The sequence below is a fragment of the Trachurus japonicus genome, chromosome 10 (genome assembly GCF_045865225.1).
Source record: "Trachurus japonicus isolate A0001 chromosome 10, Traja_1.0".
In the NCBI taxonomy this organism is placed as follows: Eukaryota; Metazoa; Chordata; class Actinopteri; order Carangiformes; family Carangidae; genus Trachurus; species Trachurus japonicus.
Window position 1 is genome coordinate 29,770,812 of NC_140916.1, and position 16,161 is coordinate 29,786,972.

The 16,161-nt window shown below is 42.5% G+C and overlaps 1 protein-coding gene and 3 non-coding genes across 4 annotated transcripts in view; all 4 read right to left on the reverse strand.

Annotated features, from left to right (window-relative positions):
- Positions 1 to 16,161, reverse strand: part of polr1a (RNA polymerase I subunit A) — a 32,623-nt gene that overhangs the window by 1,179 nt on the left and 15,283 nt on the right. The window contains exons 24-34 of the mRNA XM_085788539.1: positions 15,310 to 15,475; positions 12,014 to 12,137; positions 10,554 to 10,654; positions 10,265 to 10,464; positions 8,283 to 8,450; positions 5,896 to 6,031; positions 4,284 to 4,438; positions 4,055 to 4,184; positions 3,815 to 3,922; positions 1,976 to 2,260; positions 159 to 359 (exon numbers count right to left, since the gene is read on the reverse strand). Of these exons, the coding sequence (XP_085644665.1) occupies positions 159 to 359; positions 1,976 to 2,260; positions 3,815 to 3,922; positions 4,055 to 4,184; positions 4,284 to 4,438; positions 5,896 to 6,031; positions 8,283 to 8,450; positions 10,265 to 10,464; positions 10,554 to 10,654; positions 12,014 to 12,137; positions 15,310 to 15,475 (1,774 nt within the window). The remainder of the gene's footprint in view (positions 1 to 158; positions 360 to 1,975; positions 2,261 to 3,814; positions 3,923 to 4,054; positions 4,185 to 4,283; positions 4,439 to 5,895; positions 6,032 to 8,282; positions 8,451 to 10,264; positions 10,465 to 10,553; positions 10,655 to 12,013; positions 12,138 to 15,309; positions 15,476 to 16,161) is intronic.
- Positions 7,986 to 8,122, reverse strand: LOC146980258 (small nucleolar RNA SNORA5). Its single transcript, XR_015036935.1, has one exon. It is a non-coding gene; the product is annotated as a small nucleolar RNA SNORA5 (small nucleolar RNA).
- On the reverse strand, positions 9,327 to 9,463 carry LOC146980259 (small nucleolar RNA SNORA5). Its single transcript, XR_015036937.1, has one exon. It is a non-coding gene; the product is annotated as a small nucleolar RNA SNORA5 (small nucleolar RNA).
- LOC146980260 (small nucleolar RNA SNORA5) lies at positions 14,654 to 14,790 on the reverse strand. The gene has a single exon (XR_015036938.1). It is a non-coding gene; the product is annotated as a small nucleolar RNA SNORA5 (small nucleolar RNA).

Here is a 16,161-nt window from a genome sequence, read left to right on the forward strand (position 1 = left end):
AGTCACACCACAAACACCAAATCTGAGTAGACACAAGTCGGAGGTGAGCAGGTAGGTCAGATATACCACATAGACCATAAGAGCTGACAGTCACAATTGAATTTAATGGTGAATTTCTTTATAAAACTGTCTAAAATGTCCTCACGACGTGGACGTACATCACTATACTTGAACATTTCATGCATGTTGATGCCCTCTGTGTTGAGAACCGTCTCCTTCTCTCCAGTCTTGGTTGTAGCTTCACTCAGCAGGCAGCGCGTCAGTCCTTTGGTTTCCATGATGACGGCATTCTGAGCCAGTGTTGATAATACTGAGGTCAGGTCGAAGTGCACCTTGCTCACCGGCAACACCAGGTCAACCTATAAACCGAGAACCAAAGGGGCATTAAAGGGACATTGTGTAGGAATGACTGTCATCTAGCGGTATTCTTTATGCTGCATTCGCGTGGAATCGGGCAGACGGACGCCAGCCGCTGCGCTGTACGTAACGGGATGAACAAGCCTCTATGTAATGTAATGTATGATGGCAAGTTCAAAGCTCACTCAACACTTCAGTTTGTTGATGGGGGTTATTACTAATTAATGAAACATATACATTTTAATGTAAAAGAGACGTTACACACTGGGGCTTTAAGGAATGACTGAATATGGACAATTGAGCTGAGGTTGATTTATTTAGACATGAAGTGTCAACATCGACCTCGTGAAAATGCTGAGCAATACTTGAAGGCTTGATAACATCAGTAAAGCAGAACGGTTGAGCATGTGCTGGGAGTCTTTTTGTGATTTGTGGCCAGATAGCCTCCACAGACCGCTGTCATTGTTCTTAACAAGCTGACTGCAACAGCTTCACAGTTTCTCAATAAGAGCTTTCATTTTACTGTGCTCTTATTAATAAGTAGTGTTAGCCAAACAAGCGTTTTGGGAAATATGACTCATATTTAAGCATGATGAATACAGTAAGTGGTAGGCTACTTGTTGGTAGGCTACCACTGGGAAGTCATGTTAATGGCTTTATACTGTAACTCACGAAGGTTTTAGTCGCTCCACATTCACGTCTCGTCTGCAGCACATGGAGTTACACTACAGTATGACGAGGCAGCGGCGTGCACTCCGTACGTGCATGTGAGAGAGCCATGGATGTATGGATAGAGCGTGCAGCCCCGCCCCTTAGAGACAGAGGTACCCGCCCACTTAAAGCACTGACAGTGTGAACAAACACAGGGCTCTGAGGCCAGAGCTGGGCGGAGGCCAGTTGCTATATAGTGAACTTCCGCTGAAGTTGTGATGTTACAAGAAGAGACAAACTCTCCAAACTCAAGTGTTTGCAGCGGCTCAGAGCTCCTAAAACTGCCCCCAGATACTTCAACACACACCTACCAACCTTGCCTTAATCTCTATAGTCTTAGCAGTAGGTTTGTTACCTTTAATTGTCGGTGCAAGGTGTTTTTAGAACGGTGGAGCAGAGCCGTGAGCTGCTTAGAACTACGCTACGGAGGCTAATGGGATTTCTTGGTTTCCCTCATGAAACTCATCAAATACACAATCCAACAACTCCAAAACACTCTCATGGACAAGTTGTGACCTGCACATTCACCACACTATGAAATAATAATAATGGAACGTTACGAGACTGAGTTGTTTTCGAGGCAAATGCAGAGACTGCTTGCTGAATGCATGAATTTACCTCTAAAACAAATCTGTCTCATAACGTTCTGTTATTATCTCATAGTGTGGTGAATGTGCAGGTCACAACTTGTCCACCAGAGCATTTTGGAGTTGTTGGATTGTGTATTTGATGAGTTTGATGAGGGAAAGTAAGCCATTAGCCTCCGCACTGACAATTACAGGTAACAAACCTACTCTTAAAACTATAGGGATTATGGCAATGGGCCAATTTGCCAAAATGTTGAACTATCCCTTTAAAATCATGATCAACAGAACTTCAAAGAAAGCTGTGACGCTCATGAACTCACCTCACACCAGAGTTCATGCTGGTAATCATAACAGTATCCCTCTATCGCAGGGTTGGACTCCAAAACCGAGTTGACTCTCATCTGATCCAAAGTCACTTCTCTCTCCTCTTTTTCTTTCTTTTTCTGTCTCTTCCTGCTCTCTCGTCTCACGCCCGACTCTGGGGGGAGCTGCTCCTGAGTGTTCTGCTCCTCGTTCGTCTCCTCCTCCCCCTCCTCCTCCTCTCCCTCATCCTCTTTATCATCAGCTTCGTTACCTCCGTCTTCCTCCTCACTCTCGTAGTCCACCTGCAGAAGAAAACGAATGAACCTTAACTGTATTCTAGTAGTGATTACTGTAGTGTAGCGGTGAAAACTGTATTCACACTTGCTGCATCCTCCTGACCACAGTTTAATAATCAATACCACAGGGACGCAAGTGAAAGATTATTTGTGGTAAATGCTGAGCTGCTTTTTCATCCTAGCAGTTAATATGGTTCCAATACATCAACACGCATTTGTTGTTCTATTGATTCAAACAGAAGAGCATGAAGCCACCACGGCCTTGTTATGACGGTGTTTATTAGCTGCTACTTTGTTATTGATTGCAATTTTTCAAGCAAAGATACCAAGCATTTGATGGTTCCAGCTCAAATGTGAACATTTCTGCACAAAAATGGCATTATAGGTGCAGGTATTAATGCAGTAGAGGTAGTCAGTTGAAGTGTCTTTGCATTCACATAGGTCTAAAGTAGTGTTGCTTTCATCAACAAAAATTATGACGAAATATCATCATCAAACGAACCTTTATCACATGACGAAAACGAGACGAGATGCAACGTAAATTGGTGGTCATGTGACGATAACTATAATGAAATATATAATGCAATATTGTTGACAAATAAAAACAAGACTAAATGTGGTTTACAAAATAAAAACTCCACGAGATGAGACGAAATAACGTTATAATGTTTGGTCGCATTATTATTATTTTGCAGTATTTCTGTTTCCTAGGCAGGCAGGTCACTTCCTCAATCCCCACTCGCGGGCGACATTATCTAGAAGATGCAGCTGCGGTGGGTTAGTGTTAAGGACAATTTAAGAATCAAAGTTAAATCTGTCTGTGGGAACTGAAAATAAATATGTTGAGCAGCATCGTCCATGTCTGGAATGGATGTTTTCTTGAGTCTATAATGTAACAATAATATAATAATACAATGTTTGAGTTGTGAAATGGGTGTGACTAAAAAAAATTGGTTTGGTCTATACTATACTCGGTAAATATACTACAGTACTGTATATTGACTGGGTTAAATAGAATTACATTACTAGAAAGAGATTAAAATCATTGACTAAAACTAGACGAAAATAGTCATGGGTTATTCTGATTAAAATAAGACTAAACTATAAGACTTTTAGTCCACTGAAACGTGACTAGACAAAAAAAGAGTATGAATGTGAGTAAAACTAATAAAACTAAAATGACTAAAAGACTAGACTCAAACTAAAATTAAAACAGGCCGCCAAAAACAACACTAGTCTAAAGCTATGTGCTAACTAACCTGGGAAATGTAGTGTGAAAAGACTCCTCGTAGTCCCTTTCATTTAGTTTTTTGGTTTGTTTTTTAGACAATATGAAGTTTGTTGGTATGGTCTAAAAAAGAAACCAAAAAAACTAAGTTTAAAGCTTATTCTTTCAACCATTTTGATGTTGTGCTTTAGTCATCTCTAATGCAGATGTTCAGACAGGACTAAAGCTACGTCCTAAATAACAAGTTTCAAGACCAGACAGGGAATCAGTAGCTGTAACCACATGAGTCAAATCCTGGTATTTTATCTATCTACCGGTGTCTCTTTTCATACCTCCTCTTCCTGTTTGTCTTTTCTCTTGGCATCCGAAGCGTCGGCATCTCCTTCGTTCCCCTGGTCGTCCACAATCTCTCTCTCCTCCTCTCCCTCCCCGTCATCTAACTGATGAACAGCAAAATTACAAATGGGTGTCAGTTTTGTTTGGATTTCAAGGAAGGAAAGAAAAGCTCAGACACAAAGTGACTTCAGTCACGTAATGCTTCTATGGGATATTAAAACTGAAAGCAGACAGACCCCTGCTGAGGCAGATGTTTCATTGCCATCAAGGTCTTTATCCCTGGGGGTGGCCCTCCTCGTCTCCACGGCGATGGAGGCCAGCTTGGCACTGCGCTTTTTGATCGCATCCAGGAGGAGGCGGAAAAACCTGTTGGGACGGAGTTTGAAGGAGAGAGGATGTGAGGGTTGATAGGAAGTTCTTTCTCACTGGGCACAGACAGAGGGGGACTGATGCATTTCCACAAACCTTCTCTCCATGTAGAGGAGGATCTGTTGGGGCGACAGTAACTTGTCCTCAGAGTAGCGGTCGTGAGGCAGGAAGTGGAAGGTGACCTTGAACGTTCGCAGCTTTTGGTGATTTTCGATCCGCAGTGACTCTATCACATCCACTTTCTGCAGGACCTGCTCACACACATGGGCACAGAGAGAGAGAGAGAGTTGTGAGGTTGCACAGTTCAAGTCAGGACATCTCCAAAAATAGCGAGAAATAAGGAAATGAAAGAGGCCACAAAAAGGGCAAGAGTACGAGCAAGCACTGACAAGAAGAAAAAAGAAACCATAATAAAATCTATGGTCTGCTGAAGAAAGCCGTGACCTCGCACTTACTCGAATTAGTTAGACCTGGCTTGACAAAGCCGCCCCTCCTCAGTCTGTTTCGGCGTTCAAACAACCACTTAAACCAGGATGGATTTATGAGACTTTGTCTAACCTGGCTTTTCCACTTAATCCTGGATTTCTTTATTCTACTTTCTAACAACAGGCTCCTGGCGCTGTAGTTTCCTAATATTTTAGGTCTAAAAGAAGGATTTTGAAGATTTTCGTTTTAATGTCTCCTGTTCTGCAGTAGTTCTGTCTGTCCCTGCATCACCACGGCCGCCACGAGTATAATGAAAGCAGATCGATCTTAGGCTGTTTACATCCCACAAAACCACATTTTTTCCCACAGACAACATCAGATGGCTTCAAACAGACAACGAGGGGTTTGTTTACTTCAAGAAAGCCGACATGTTTGTAAACTGAGCTGTAATACAAAGTCTCATGAAGTCTTGTGCGAGAGTCACGTTGACTTACTAGACAGACTTACTCTGACTGCTACAAAGACATTGTGGCTCTGAGTTGATATTCCTTTGTTGATAAAACAAACAGGAGCTTCAGACCTGTAAACTGTGCTGTGCAGCTTGACATCACGAAGCACCAAACCGCAAGACAGACTCATGTTTTCATTCATCAAGAATTAAAGTCAGAGGTTCGAAGACGATCACATACCGTCATAGTTCCGACCATAAACGGCGATTCGGCGGCGTTATTCTCATAACTCGCCGCAAAACCGAAAGTAAGGAAACGCTGGTAGGCTCGACCAGCATTTCCGCCACCACTAATAATAACAAAATAACGATAGAGACAAAACGATATATTTATCGAAAATGGGCCCATTAACAAGTGTGGTTAACGTAGATTCATCCACATTAATATGAGACTTTTTTTATTGTCGTGGAATTTTTCGTTCTGCCGATGGAGAAACTCCTCGTTGTCCCTTTAAGGGATGTAAACAGTCTCAACTGGGAAGATCGGTCTTCTCCCATTATACACTGCCGGGGGATGCAGAGACAGACAGAACTACTGCAGAACAGGAGACATTAAAATAAAAATCTTCACATTCCTTCTTTTAGACCTAAAATATTAGGAAACTAGAGCCCCAGGTTGAATTTGCCTTTAAGAGCAGGACCAGCAACCTAACCCAGCCTGAGGAACAGCTTCTTCCCGGTAGCTGTGAGACTGCTGAACTCTGGAGGAGGTGGAAGTGGAAGATAAGAGGCAGAAGATGATAACAAACAGATAACACAGGAGTTTCTCCTCACCTCAGCCAGACACACCCTGGTGAGCTTCTTACGCAGTGTTTTGGCTCTCTTCAGGGCTTTCTTATTGTTCAGTACTGGAACGCTCATCATGGGAGTTTTAATGTTGGAGCTGGCCACCATCAGGATCTCTCTGAGTCTGTGGGACAAACAGACAGGACAGTATTGTTAGGGTCGGATTTAATGACACAGGGAGAGTGTTTTATAGACTTTTATAGACATTTTTTCAGGAGTATTATCTGGACCAACTATACAAACTCCAGAAACACATCCTGGATCTACCCTTTAACCAGGTCGAAATTTTAATTTTCCGTGTTCTCCTGTGGCCCATCCCTCCACAAAGTTCAGTGCAAATGATCAGCTCAATACCTTTTGCGTAATCCTGCTGACGCTGAAGCAAACCAACAAACAAACGAACAAACATGAGACTGAGGAGATATTCATCTGAACTCGTCTGGAATAAGAAGCTCTGAGCTCTGTGTGACTGCTGAAGGTGCTGCAGTCAGCGCTGTGGAGAAAATAATGCATCAAATATACAATCGAAAGGTCTGCGGTGACTGGTTTAATGCAGATTTTCCTTTTTTGTGGGTGGAAAAAACATTTCGGAGCTGGGTTTGGTTTCTTTCTAGGACGCAGCTGTGGTGAGTCTGGGAGGCCATGTTCCTTTTATTCATTTCACAACTTGCTGTGGTTGGAGGGAGCAGAGGCCACTTCACATTTTCCAAAAAAAAAAAAAAAAAATTACATGTCTGAAAATGTGTCTGTGATGTGGCGAACAAGACAGACTGTACTTGTCTGACTTCCTTCCTCTCTGCAGTGACTGTGTGTTCACAATAGCTCCACTCAAGGATACATTAGAAAAGAGATCAATGTGTTCTCTGCAACAGTGGTTCTTAAAGTGGGCCTTTGTGGGTGCCCAGCTAAAAGGGGACTTATAGGGGATTTATATTCACTATGATTTCATCCATAAGAAACTCAATGACAGGATGTAGGACTGCTTTCTGTGAGGTTTTGGCTCCTTGATGTGAGAACATTTTGAGAACCACTGCTTTAGAAACATCAGTGAAGATGTATTATACTATATTATTATACTATACTACTATACTACTATTATACTATATACTATTATACTCTCATGTTTACCACAGCTATTTTGCTTCTTTTTTTTTCAATTTTTCAGAAGTAAAATAAAACATGAGAGAACTGTACTGAACGAACTAAGCTCACTAGCCTTCATTTGGACAGGGGAAACGGTGTCTCACTCAATGTAACTTTCTATAGACAGCTCCTGCTCTCTCAGTGTTTGTCATGAACATATAAGTAGGTCTAAGATAAGGGTGGGCAAACTCTTTGGCTCGAGGGCCACAATGAGTTTTAAAATTTGATGGAGAGTGTTTGTGTGAACTAATATAAATGACATGTAAAAGCTGTTACCTAAAAATAAAAGGAAACTTACATTCAGTTTCAGTGGAAGCAGAGTTGGTCACCCTTTTTTGCTAGTGCATCAAAGATTGCAGTCTTTGGTTTGTAGGGATAGTTCAACATTTTGGCAAATTGGCCCATTGCCATAATCCCTATAGTTTTAGGAGTAGGTTCGTTACCTTTAATTGTTGGTGAAAGTTATTTTTAGAACAGCGGAGCAGAGCCGCGAGCTGCTCAGAGCTACGCTACGGAGGCTAATGGGATTTCTTGGTTTCCCTCATCAAACTCATCAAATACACAATCCAACAACTCCAAAACGCTCTGGTTGTGACCTGCACATTCACCACACTATGAGATAATAACAGAACGTTACAAGAAAGAGTTTTTTTAGAGGAAAATACAGAGACTGCTTGCTGAAAAAGTGCTCCCGACGGAAACACACATAAGTGGTTCTGCATAAATTTACCTCGTATTGTGTATTTGATGAGTTTGATGAGGGAAACCTAGAAATCTCATTAGCCTCCGTAACGTAGCTCTGAGCAGCTCACGGCTCTGCTCCGCCGTTCTAAAAATAACTTGCACCGACAATTAAAGGTAACAAACCTACTGCTAAAACTATAGGCATTATGGCAATGGGCCAATTTGCCAAAATGTTGAACTATCCCTTTAATGTTTGTGTGTAGTACATTTTTATCCCCAGTGGCCATGTTGAAGCACCACGGGGCCCATGAACTACAGCTTCACTGTGGCAGCCATTTTGGCCAGTGGCGTCCACTGAGGAGGAAGCACTGAATTTGACATGGCTGCCGTCTTTACTGTGGACTAGTACTCATGTCTATAATGATGATGACATAATTAAAAAGCGCAACGGGCCTTGTTGTCAATGGTTGTGCCAGGCCTGTGTATGCTCTGGATGGGGTATTAAAATCTACATGAAAAGGAAAAACAAAGAGTGGGGGGGGGCTTACCGAGGTATTCCCAAGGTGACGTTCATCTCTCCTCTGCCAGCGAAGTGGAAGGTGTTGAGGGTCATCTGGGTGGAGGGCTCACCTATGGACTGAGCAGCCAGCAGGCCCACTGCTTCACCTGGATCGCACAGTGAGCGCTGCCATTTATAGTGCAGCAGCTGGCGAAGCCTGAGGACACAGAGAGAGGGATCAGGCCTGATTTACCTCCAAGTGGGAAGAGCTGAGTTTCAGGTTTATTCTGTATCATGTATCGTTATTGTATTGCGATGTGCTCGATTTCTGTATTGTGTCACGCTGGCCAAAATATTTTTTTTAAAAAGGTGAGCCCTTAAATTTACAGGCTGTTAATTACGCGATAATGTCGAGAAATAGCCAAGAAATAACAATTAATTGCGTAGTAATGTCAAGAAATCGTCTGGAAATAATGGCCAATTTCATAGTAATGTCATGTTTCTCATTAAGGCAAAAGATTACACATGCTATTCATGCTTTAAATTCAATCCATATTTCTTGGCTATATTCCTTGACATTACTATGCGATAAATTGTTATTTCTTGGCTATTTCCTGACATTATCACGCAGTTAACGGTCTGTAAACTAAACGGTTACCAAAAAAACAACAACCTCTAAACACAAAGCATAGCCTCACGTACATGTTACGAAGACTGAGAGAGATTTAAAAATTGATCAATATGGAAAAATAAATCTTGATTACATTTTTTGCAATATCGCCCAGCCCTACAAGGAAGTGTCACCAATATAATAACTTGTGAAGCTTCTGCATTGTAGTGACTGATCTAAAATACAAGTCTGTGTCTGGCTGCAGCACATTGACACAATGCAGATGTCCACCAATTGAGACATGCATTATTTTATCTATTCTTATGCTTTCACCACTACAAGACTGCCCTGTTGAAAATCGTCTCATTCAGTTATGCAAGTGGTTCATGCGTAGGAGGAAGTGTGTGATCGATAATACAGTCAGCAGTCAGGTATTTGCCGTGGTATCTGAATGTGAGACTGACTCAACAAATGCCTCTTTCAGTTTGTGTGTAGCACATTTTTATCCCCAGTGGCCATGTTGAAGCACCACGGGGCCCATGAACTACAACTTCACTGTGGCAGTCATTTTGGCCAGTGGCATCCACTGAGGAGGAAGCACTGAATTTGACAAGGCTGCCGTCTTTTACATTCAAGGAAGCAGCAGGTAAAACTGCTCTGGTGTATAAATATCAGCAGAAAGGCCACTGGCATGAGTTCAGCTGTAGGTCTGATTGAGGCCAGGTTGTCTTTAAGTCTCTAGGTCGCCTGTGCTCACGAAATGTGTGTTCTCTTCGAGCACAGCGCTTGTTTGCTTAGCTCGCTTCTACAGATGTTGTGGGTTGATAATACAAACAAATCACAACTGAATTTGTGTCTGGCTTGAGAGAAGAAATACAGACATGGAAAATTTAATTTACTGCTTCGTTTCCACTACTGCAGGACTGCCCAGTTGGAATCCATTGATAGTTCAAATAAAATCTAAATAAAAAAACTCCCTTCATGTTAAGTGGTTCACATAGAAGTGTTTGCAGGTGTGTTTTGAGGATGAAAAAATAAGGTTTTACTGTATTTGATCAGTGTCCCACATTATGCCCTGTGGCCATGAACCTTTCCAACAAATCTGAGTGGTTTAAAATGAGTTCATTTAAAGCACTGGAGTGTAAACAACAAGTCATCTCATAACTCAACTAAAAAGTGAAGGCCTGAAGCCTTTTGATTATTCTGAACTCTTGCACTGATCCCCTCATCATGTTCGCTTTCTGAGGACCAATAGAGCTCACAAAAGCAAAATACCGTTAAAATCCTCATATTCTTGTGTTTTTCCAATAATGAACACAAGGTGAGGTAATTTTCGAATACTGTTTTCGACACTTTAGATTTTCTAGCATCATAAAATCCCATTATGAATCATAGTATGGTCTTTTTTTTCTGTTGGGTACCTGTCAGTGTCTAATGTCTCCTGACTCGTGCTGCCTCTGTTCTCCAGATATTTCTCTGTGATGCTGTGGAAGTTTTCAGACACTGATCCGAAGCAGACGTCCGGCCTCAGCGCGCCCAGCGACGGCTCGGGGCAGCGGGAGGACTTCCTGCTGTATTTGGATCTGCCAGCTTCATCCAGAGAGTGCCACTGCTGCACGAGCTGTGGAGGGAGCGCGGTGAAGGTTACGCTTCGGTTACACTATGCTGAAGATAACACTGTTTGTTTTGACACACATTGTGTATCGATACCTGCAGCACGGCAGCATTCCTGCCATCGACGTTTTCCTGTGGTGTGAGTTCAGTCTGTTTTAGTTTGGCCAGCTTCTTCTGGGAATACAACAGGAAGGCTCCTGACACAGAATCGGAAAAAAAAACCACACACACATGACGTTACATGAAACATGTTCACAAAAGCACTGTGTCATCAACATTTCACTGAATTCTCTGGATACTTATAATGCAGACGTCAGCGATGTTTGAAAAATCTTCTTTCTGTGGCTGAAACCACACAGTGTGTAGTTCCCTCAGCTGTCTTCCAGTGATGTAACAAGGATTCGAATTTGCATATTACCACCCCTACCTGGGACCGGTAGAAGGGGCAGTTTTTAAATTTTTTTATTTTTAATTTAATTGTATTATCAATCAGCAGTTGGCTATTTACCTTGGTATCTGCAGTGTGAGATAATGGATGTTATGTGATTCTTCAAGAGCCCAGATCATTGGAGGAAACATTATTGTTAACAGGCGTGCTCTCTGGGGGAGTGGGGTAGGCCTCTGGGCGGATGCAGAGAGAGGCTGGGTGCGTTTCCTGAAACCCCAGCTTACGTAGTTATCAGGAATGCTGTACAGGATTGCAAAATTCCTTGTACTGAGGACTCTGACCCTTTAAACGGAGAGCCAGGTCCATTATAAAGACCAGAGGAGGTCTATTACCGGGATCTAACAACTCACACTAATGCATTTTACAAGCAGCAGCTATTGTTCAGGACCTTTTAGCCCTGGCTCAGGAAGGCTGTTCAAACCGTCTAATTGGTGGGAGCCTCAGAGTTCTGCTGACGCTCATGACTGGTAAAAAAAAAACACACAACTCCTCTCTGTCCGCTAAGTTGTACAGGAAGAGAAAGAAATGAAGCAGCAAACTTAGCCGAAGAGTTACACCCCGTCCTGACATACAGCGATGCGACAGCAACGCGAGCAAGCGAGCGAGGAAAAGTGATTAGAATGCGTACTTTTCAATCAGCCTGTCCTGACATGCCGCGAGCGACATCGCGCCGTCCAGCGATGTCACTTAACCCTGAAATTATCGCTCGCGTTGTCTCTATCTGGACGACATTTTGCGGCAACACGATGCTTCCTGTTGACAAGCAAGTTATCAGAGAGAGGAGAATATGAGAGGAAAAAACACTCAAAGATGTGAGAAACGGCAACCAGGAAATGCCAGGAATCTCAAAATACCGCTGCAAGTTTGTGTACGTCCCTCGATAATTTGATTGGTTTGGATTCTGAACCAATAGAATCTACTCGTGACAAAATCGTCATGCTGCATATCAGGACACCTTCGCGCGAGTTTTCGTTGCCGCTTCGCTTGCTCGCTGTATGTCAGGACGAGGTGTTACACTAAAAGTAACAGACAGTCACCAAATGATGAGAAAAAGTGTCTGAGCCACGGAGGATGTGGAAACATTGCTCTAGTTGGTGCTGTTCTGTACCTCTGCGTGGACCTGCCTCCTCCCGCTTTGCTCTCCAGCGCTGGACGGCTGCAAAGTGTTGCCTGGCAGCCTGAGGGTCCAAACGTGACAAAATCTTGTCCAGGCCCTGGGATCTGTGGATAACCTGACAAGAAAGGAGGGCACATGAAATTGGGTTCCTCGTGACCTTTTAGCGTGTGGTTGTGTGGTTGTGTGGTTGTGTGGTTGTGTGGTTGTGTTATCAGCGTTTTGATGTAGACAGAGTTTCACTTCTCCGCGCTGAGTGAAACACTGAAGAAGCACAGGGGTGACAGGAAGGAAGTGGGGGCGCAGCACTGTGTGAGCTGCACAAACTCGGTATCACTAATATTATGCTGACTCCATACAAGCAAGAATATAAAATAAATTGGAAATGGAATATAAAATGTACAAATATTATCATTTTTGTAATTACAGGACTCTGATCTAAGTAGAAATAAATTCATGGAAGAAACACAAAATTGAGGCTTGGTTAAAGGAGAATTCCAGACATTTTCTAAGTGATGCTCTACAGCTCTAGGTCCCCGAGTCCCTGGACCTAGCTCTCCTCCTGCTAGCTGCCCTACACTGCAGTTAAACAGCTAAGTAATGGGGGCAGAACTTTAAAACCATGACTTTTGCCTCTATATAATGCTCAAAATATCACTACACATGCTTTGCAACATCCACCAGTTCCCTACCACACAACACTGAGTGTGCATAACTCCATTAATATGAGAGAGCAGTGTTAACGTGTGTTTTTATCACATACCTCGGTGTATTCTAGCTTCCAGGGTAGACCTTACTAGTCGACTGTCGAGCTCAGGACTGTTTCCATATCAACAAAGACAAAAACGCGAGGAAAACATGGATTTAGGAGGAAAAAAATTATTTTGGATGGGGAAAAAGCAGTTGTATTCATATTGATGCTCTTTTTTCTACTAGACCGAGAGCTGTAGAGCGTTACTTAGAAAATGACCAGAATTCTCCTTTAAGTAAGTGTCATTAAAGTTCAACATTTTGACAAATACAGCTGTCCAACAAAAGAGCTTTAGATGAGTATCCCATTCCTATCTCTATGTTAGGTACGGAGCTAAATCCAGGAATAGCCTTCCTCACAGAAGTAGTAGTAGTAGAAAACTGCATGTTAGCTTTATGTCCTGTCTGTTCTTTAATCCCTACATAGGTAAAAAATTAAAAAGATTTGATGTGGATTATTTTTTCATTACCTGCTGTAACTGTCTCAAGATACATCAAGTTCATTAGTGAGCTTCAGACATGTATGTCAGTATTATATGGTAGTAGCTGGCTGTAGCTCCGTACTTCACTGAACTCATCTAACTATTGGAGACAAAGTGACTTTACATATTTTCCATTAGTTCACATTAAAAGATAAATGAAGTTTTAGGAGCCAAATTGAGCTGTTGGTTAATTAAATACTTCCCTGTTTTCTTGTCATTAGGCAAGGCAAGGCAAGGCATCTTTATTTATATAGCGCATTTCATACCAAGGCAACTCAATGTGCTTTCCATTAGTATGTGGGTGTCAGAGTGTGTGCATGCGAATGAGTGGAGAGAAACTGTATGGCCATAGGTGAGTCTAGCCCCATCTGGTGGACACCTGGCAGCTGGAGCCCAAAGGGGAAGGTCATGTTTCATCAAAGGCAGATGAGGAAGGCAACAGTTTTTGATTGTACATACAAACTCTGTTATTGGTTTCATTGCTTTTTTTTGCTGATTAACTTATCTGTAAAATAAGCATCCACAATAAAAGGCCATGGAGACCGACTGGATCACTTTGACCTTCTCGTCTTTCATCTCCTACGTGTCAAAACCTGGGTCCAACACAGCCACACAACAGAACAAAGGGCTGACTGAAGTTTCTATTTCAAAAGGGTAAGGCATCACTGTAGCGTGACACAGCTCACCTGGTGCTTCCTAAAGTCTGTGTGTGGTTCATATTGATGCTCAGCAGCCATGCCAAAGCCCTGGAGGACAATCATTACCCCCCTCTCCACTAAACACCATTTCATTAAAGGGATAGTTCACCCAAAATTGAAATTTCACTCATTATCTACTCACCCTCATGTCGACTAAGGGCTGGGAGAAGTTTAACAGTTATCCGTTCCTTCTCTGAGTTACAGGGGGTCTCGGCGTAGCAGTGCATGTCCATATACTGTAACGGTTGCAAATGGATACCAACTGCCTTCGTAACAAAAAGACACACCAAAAAACATCCAAATACCTCCATGCTGCTCGTATGTAATTGTCCCGAAAAAAATTATATATTTCAAGCTCGTTTGCATTTTGGGGCTTCAATACAAGACGGACATACGAGCAGCATGGAGGTATTTGGATGTTTTTTGGTGTGTCTTTTTGTCACGAAGACAGTTGGTATCCATTTGCAACCGTTATAATGGACATGCACTGCTACGCCGAGACCCCCTGTAACTCAGAGAAGCCACGGATAACTCTGAAACTTCTCCCAGCCCTTAGTCGACACGAGGGTGAGTAGATAATGCGTGAAATTTCAATTTCGGGTGAACTATCCCTTTAAGGTTTTATTGTAAACCACTGAATGTGGAATTTGAAACCAGTTTTGTTGAAGACAATGGGCCTAACACATGAAACACTTGCTCTTAATGTTTGTGTGCAGTACATTTTTATCCCCAGTGGCCATGTTGAAGCACCACGGGGCCCATGAACTACACCTTCACTGTGGCAGCCGTTTTGGCCAGTGGCGTCCACTGAGGAGGAAGCACTGAATTTGACAAGGCTGCCGTCTTTACTGTGGACTAGTACTTATGGGGCTGTTGTATTTATTCACTGGGATGTGCGGCATAAATCTAAGGCTGGTTTCTATAGTTTCGCTACCGCAGACGCTTTCGAAACTGCGCTGGTGGTTAAAATGCCACAACCATGTGTCAAACCATTGTAACTGTGCGATTCTCTTCAAAGGATCAGATTTGCCTGTTTCCACACAAACTGAGGAGGATGGTTTCATTAGGTTTAACATCATTATCTCCCACGTTTCTTCTGATAATTTATTTGAATAACGGGTGGTAATCTAGGTGTTCTTAAAAAAGCCAACATCATCATTTTCCCCTGATTTGATTATGTTGTGTCAGTTTGTTACTGAAACTTTGCTCTTGAAAAACAGCAAAAAATACCCCCCCCCCCCAAAAAGGGAACAAAATAATTTTCTCTCTTCCCAAAACTGCATTTGTGTTCCTTATGTACATGCAATTTGTTACAACATGTTCCCGACAGCACTGTGTTTTGTGTTTTGTTGTGTTTTACCTCATAGTTGTCCTCTATGAAGGGGAACTGTCTGGGCTGCAGGAACTGAGTCTTGGGGATGTCCAGCCCATCTTCACCGTACAGGAACTGGACCACGGATCCATCGCTGTCTCTCACCGTTAGATCGTACTGCACAACCAAACCTTCCAGATGCTTTATGACACATCTGCAAGAAGAGATGTGCGGAATGAGAGAGGAGGAAAAGAAATCCAACATACAAGTGGGGGTGGGGGGTTAGCATGTATGGTACAGAACCTTGAATCATCCCTCTTGAATCATCTAAAATTTAGAATTAAATTAGGGCTGGGACTTTAACGCATTAATTAATTACACAAAAATTAACGCGTTAAAAAAATTAACGCATTTTAATCGCACTTATTTAAATTTTTTATTTATTTTTTTCTCACATGTGTCTACGTGCGGTGCGCCCGCACGCGAGAGAGGCGGCAGTTTGAGAGGCTGACTGGCAGAGATGAGAGCTGGTGAAACGCTAGCATGGTTATTTAAAACACCATCTCTGATCTCTGCCTGCACATAGATACACAGACACGGGCACACGCTAAATGCGCTATATAGCGCTAATTGCTCAGCTGCAGCGCTATATCTATGACCTGTCACTGTCACAGGTGCAGCTCATCTCATTATGATAGGACTTCACCCTCAGAGCTGTCTGTCTTCAGACTGTCCTGACCTGTCTCTGAACATCACACAGGGACAACATGGAGCTGCCTGTGTGATTGGTTACTGAGTTTTATTAATGTTTACATCAGGCTGAGTTCAACAAATCAGTTTATGCTACTGTGATTTAAGTAGCCTAGTTAAATACTACAGTAATCATCATAGTGTATTGGA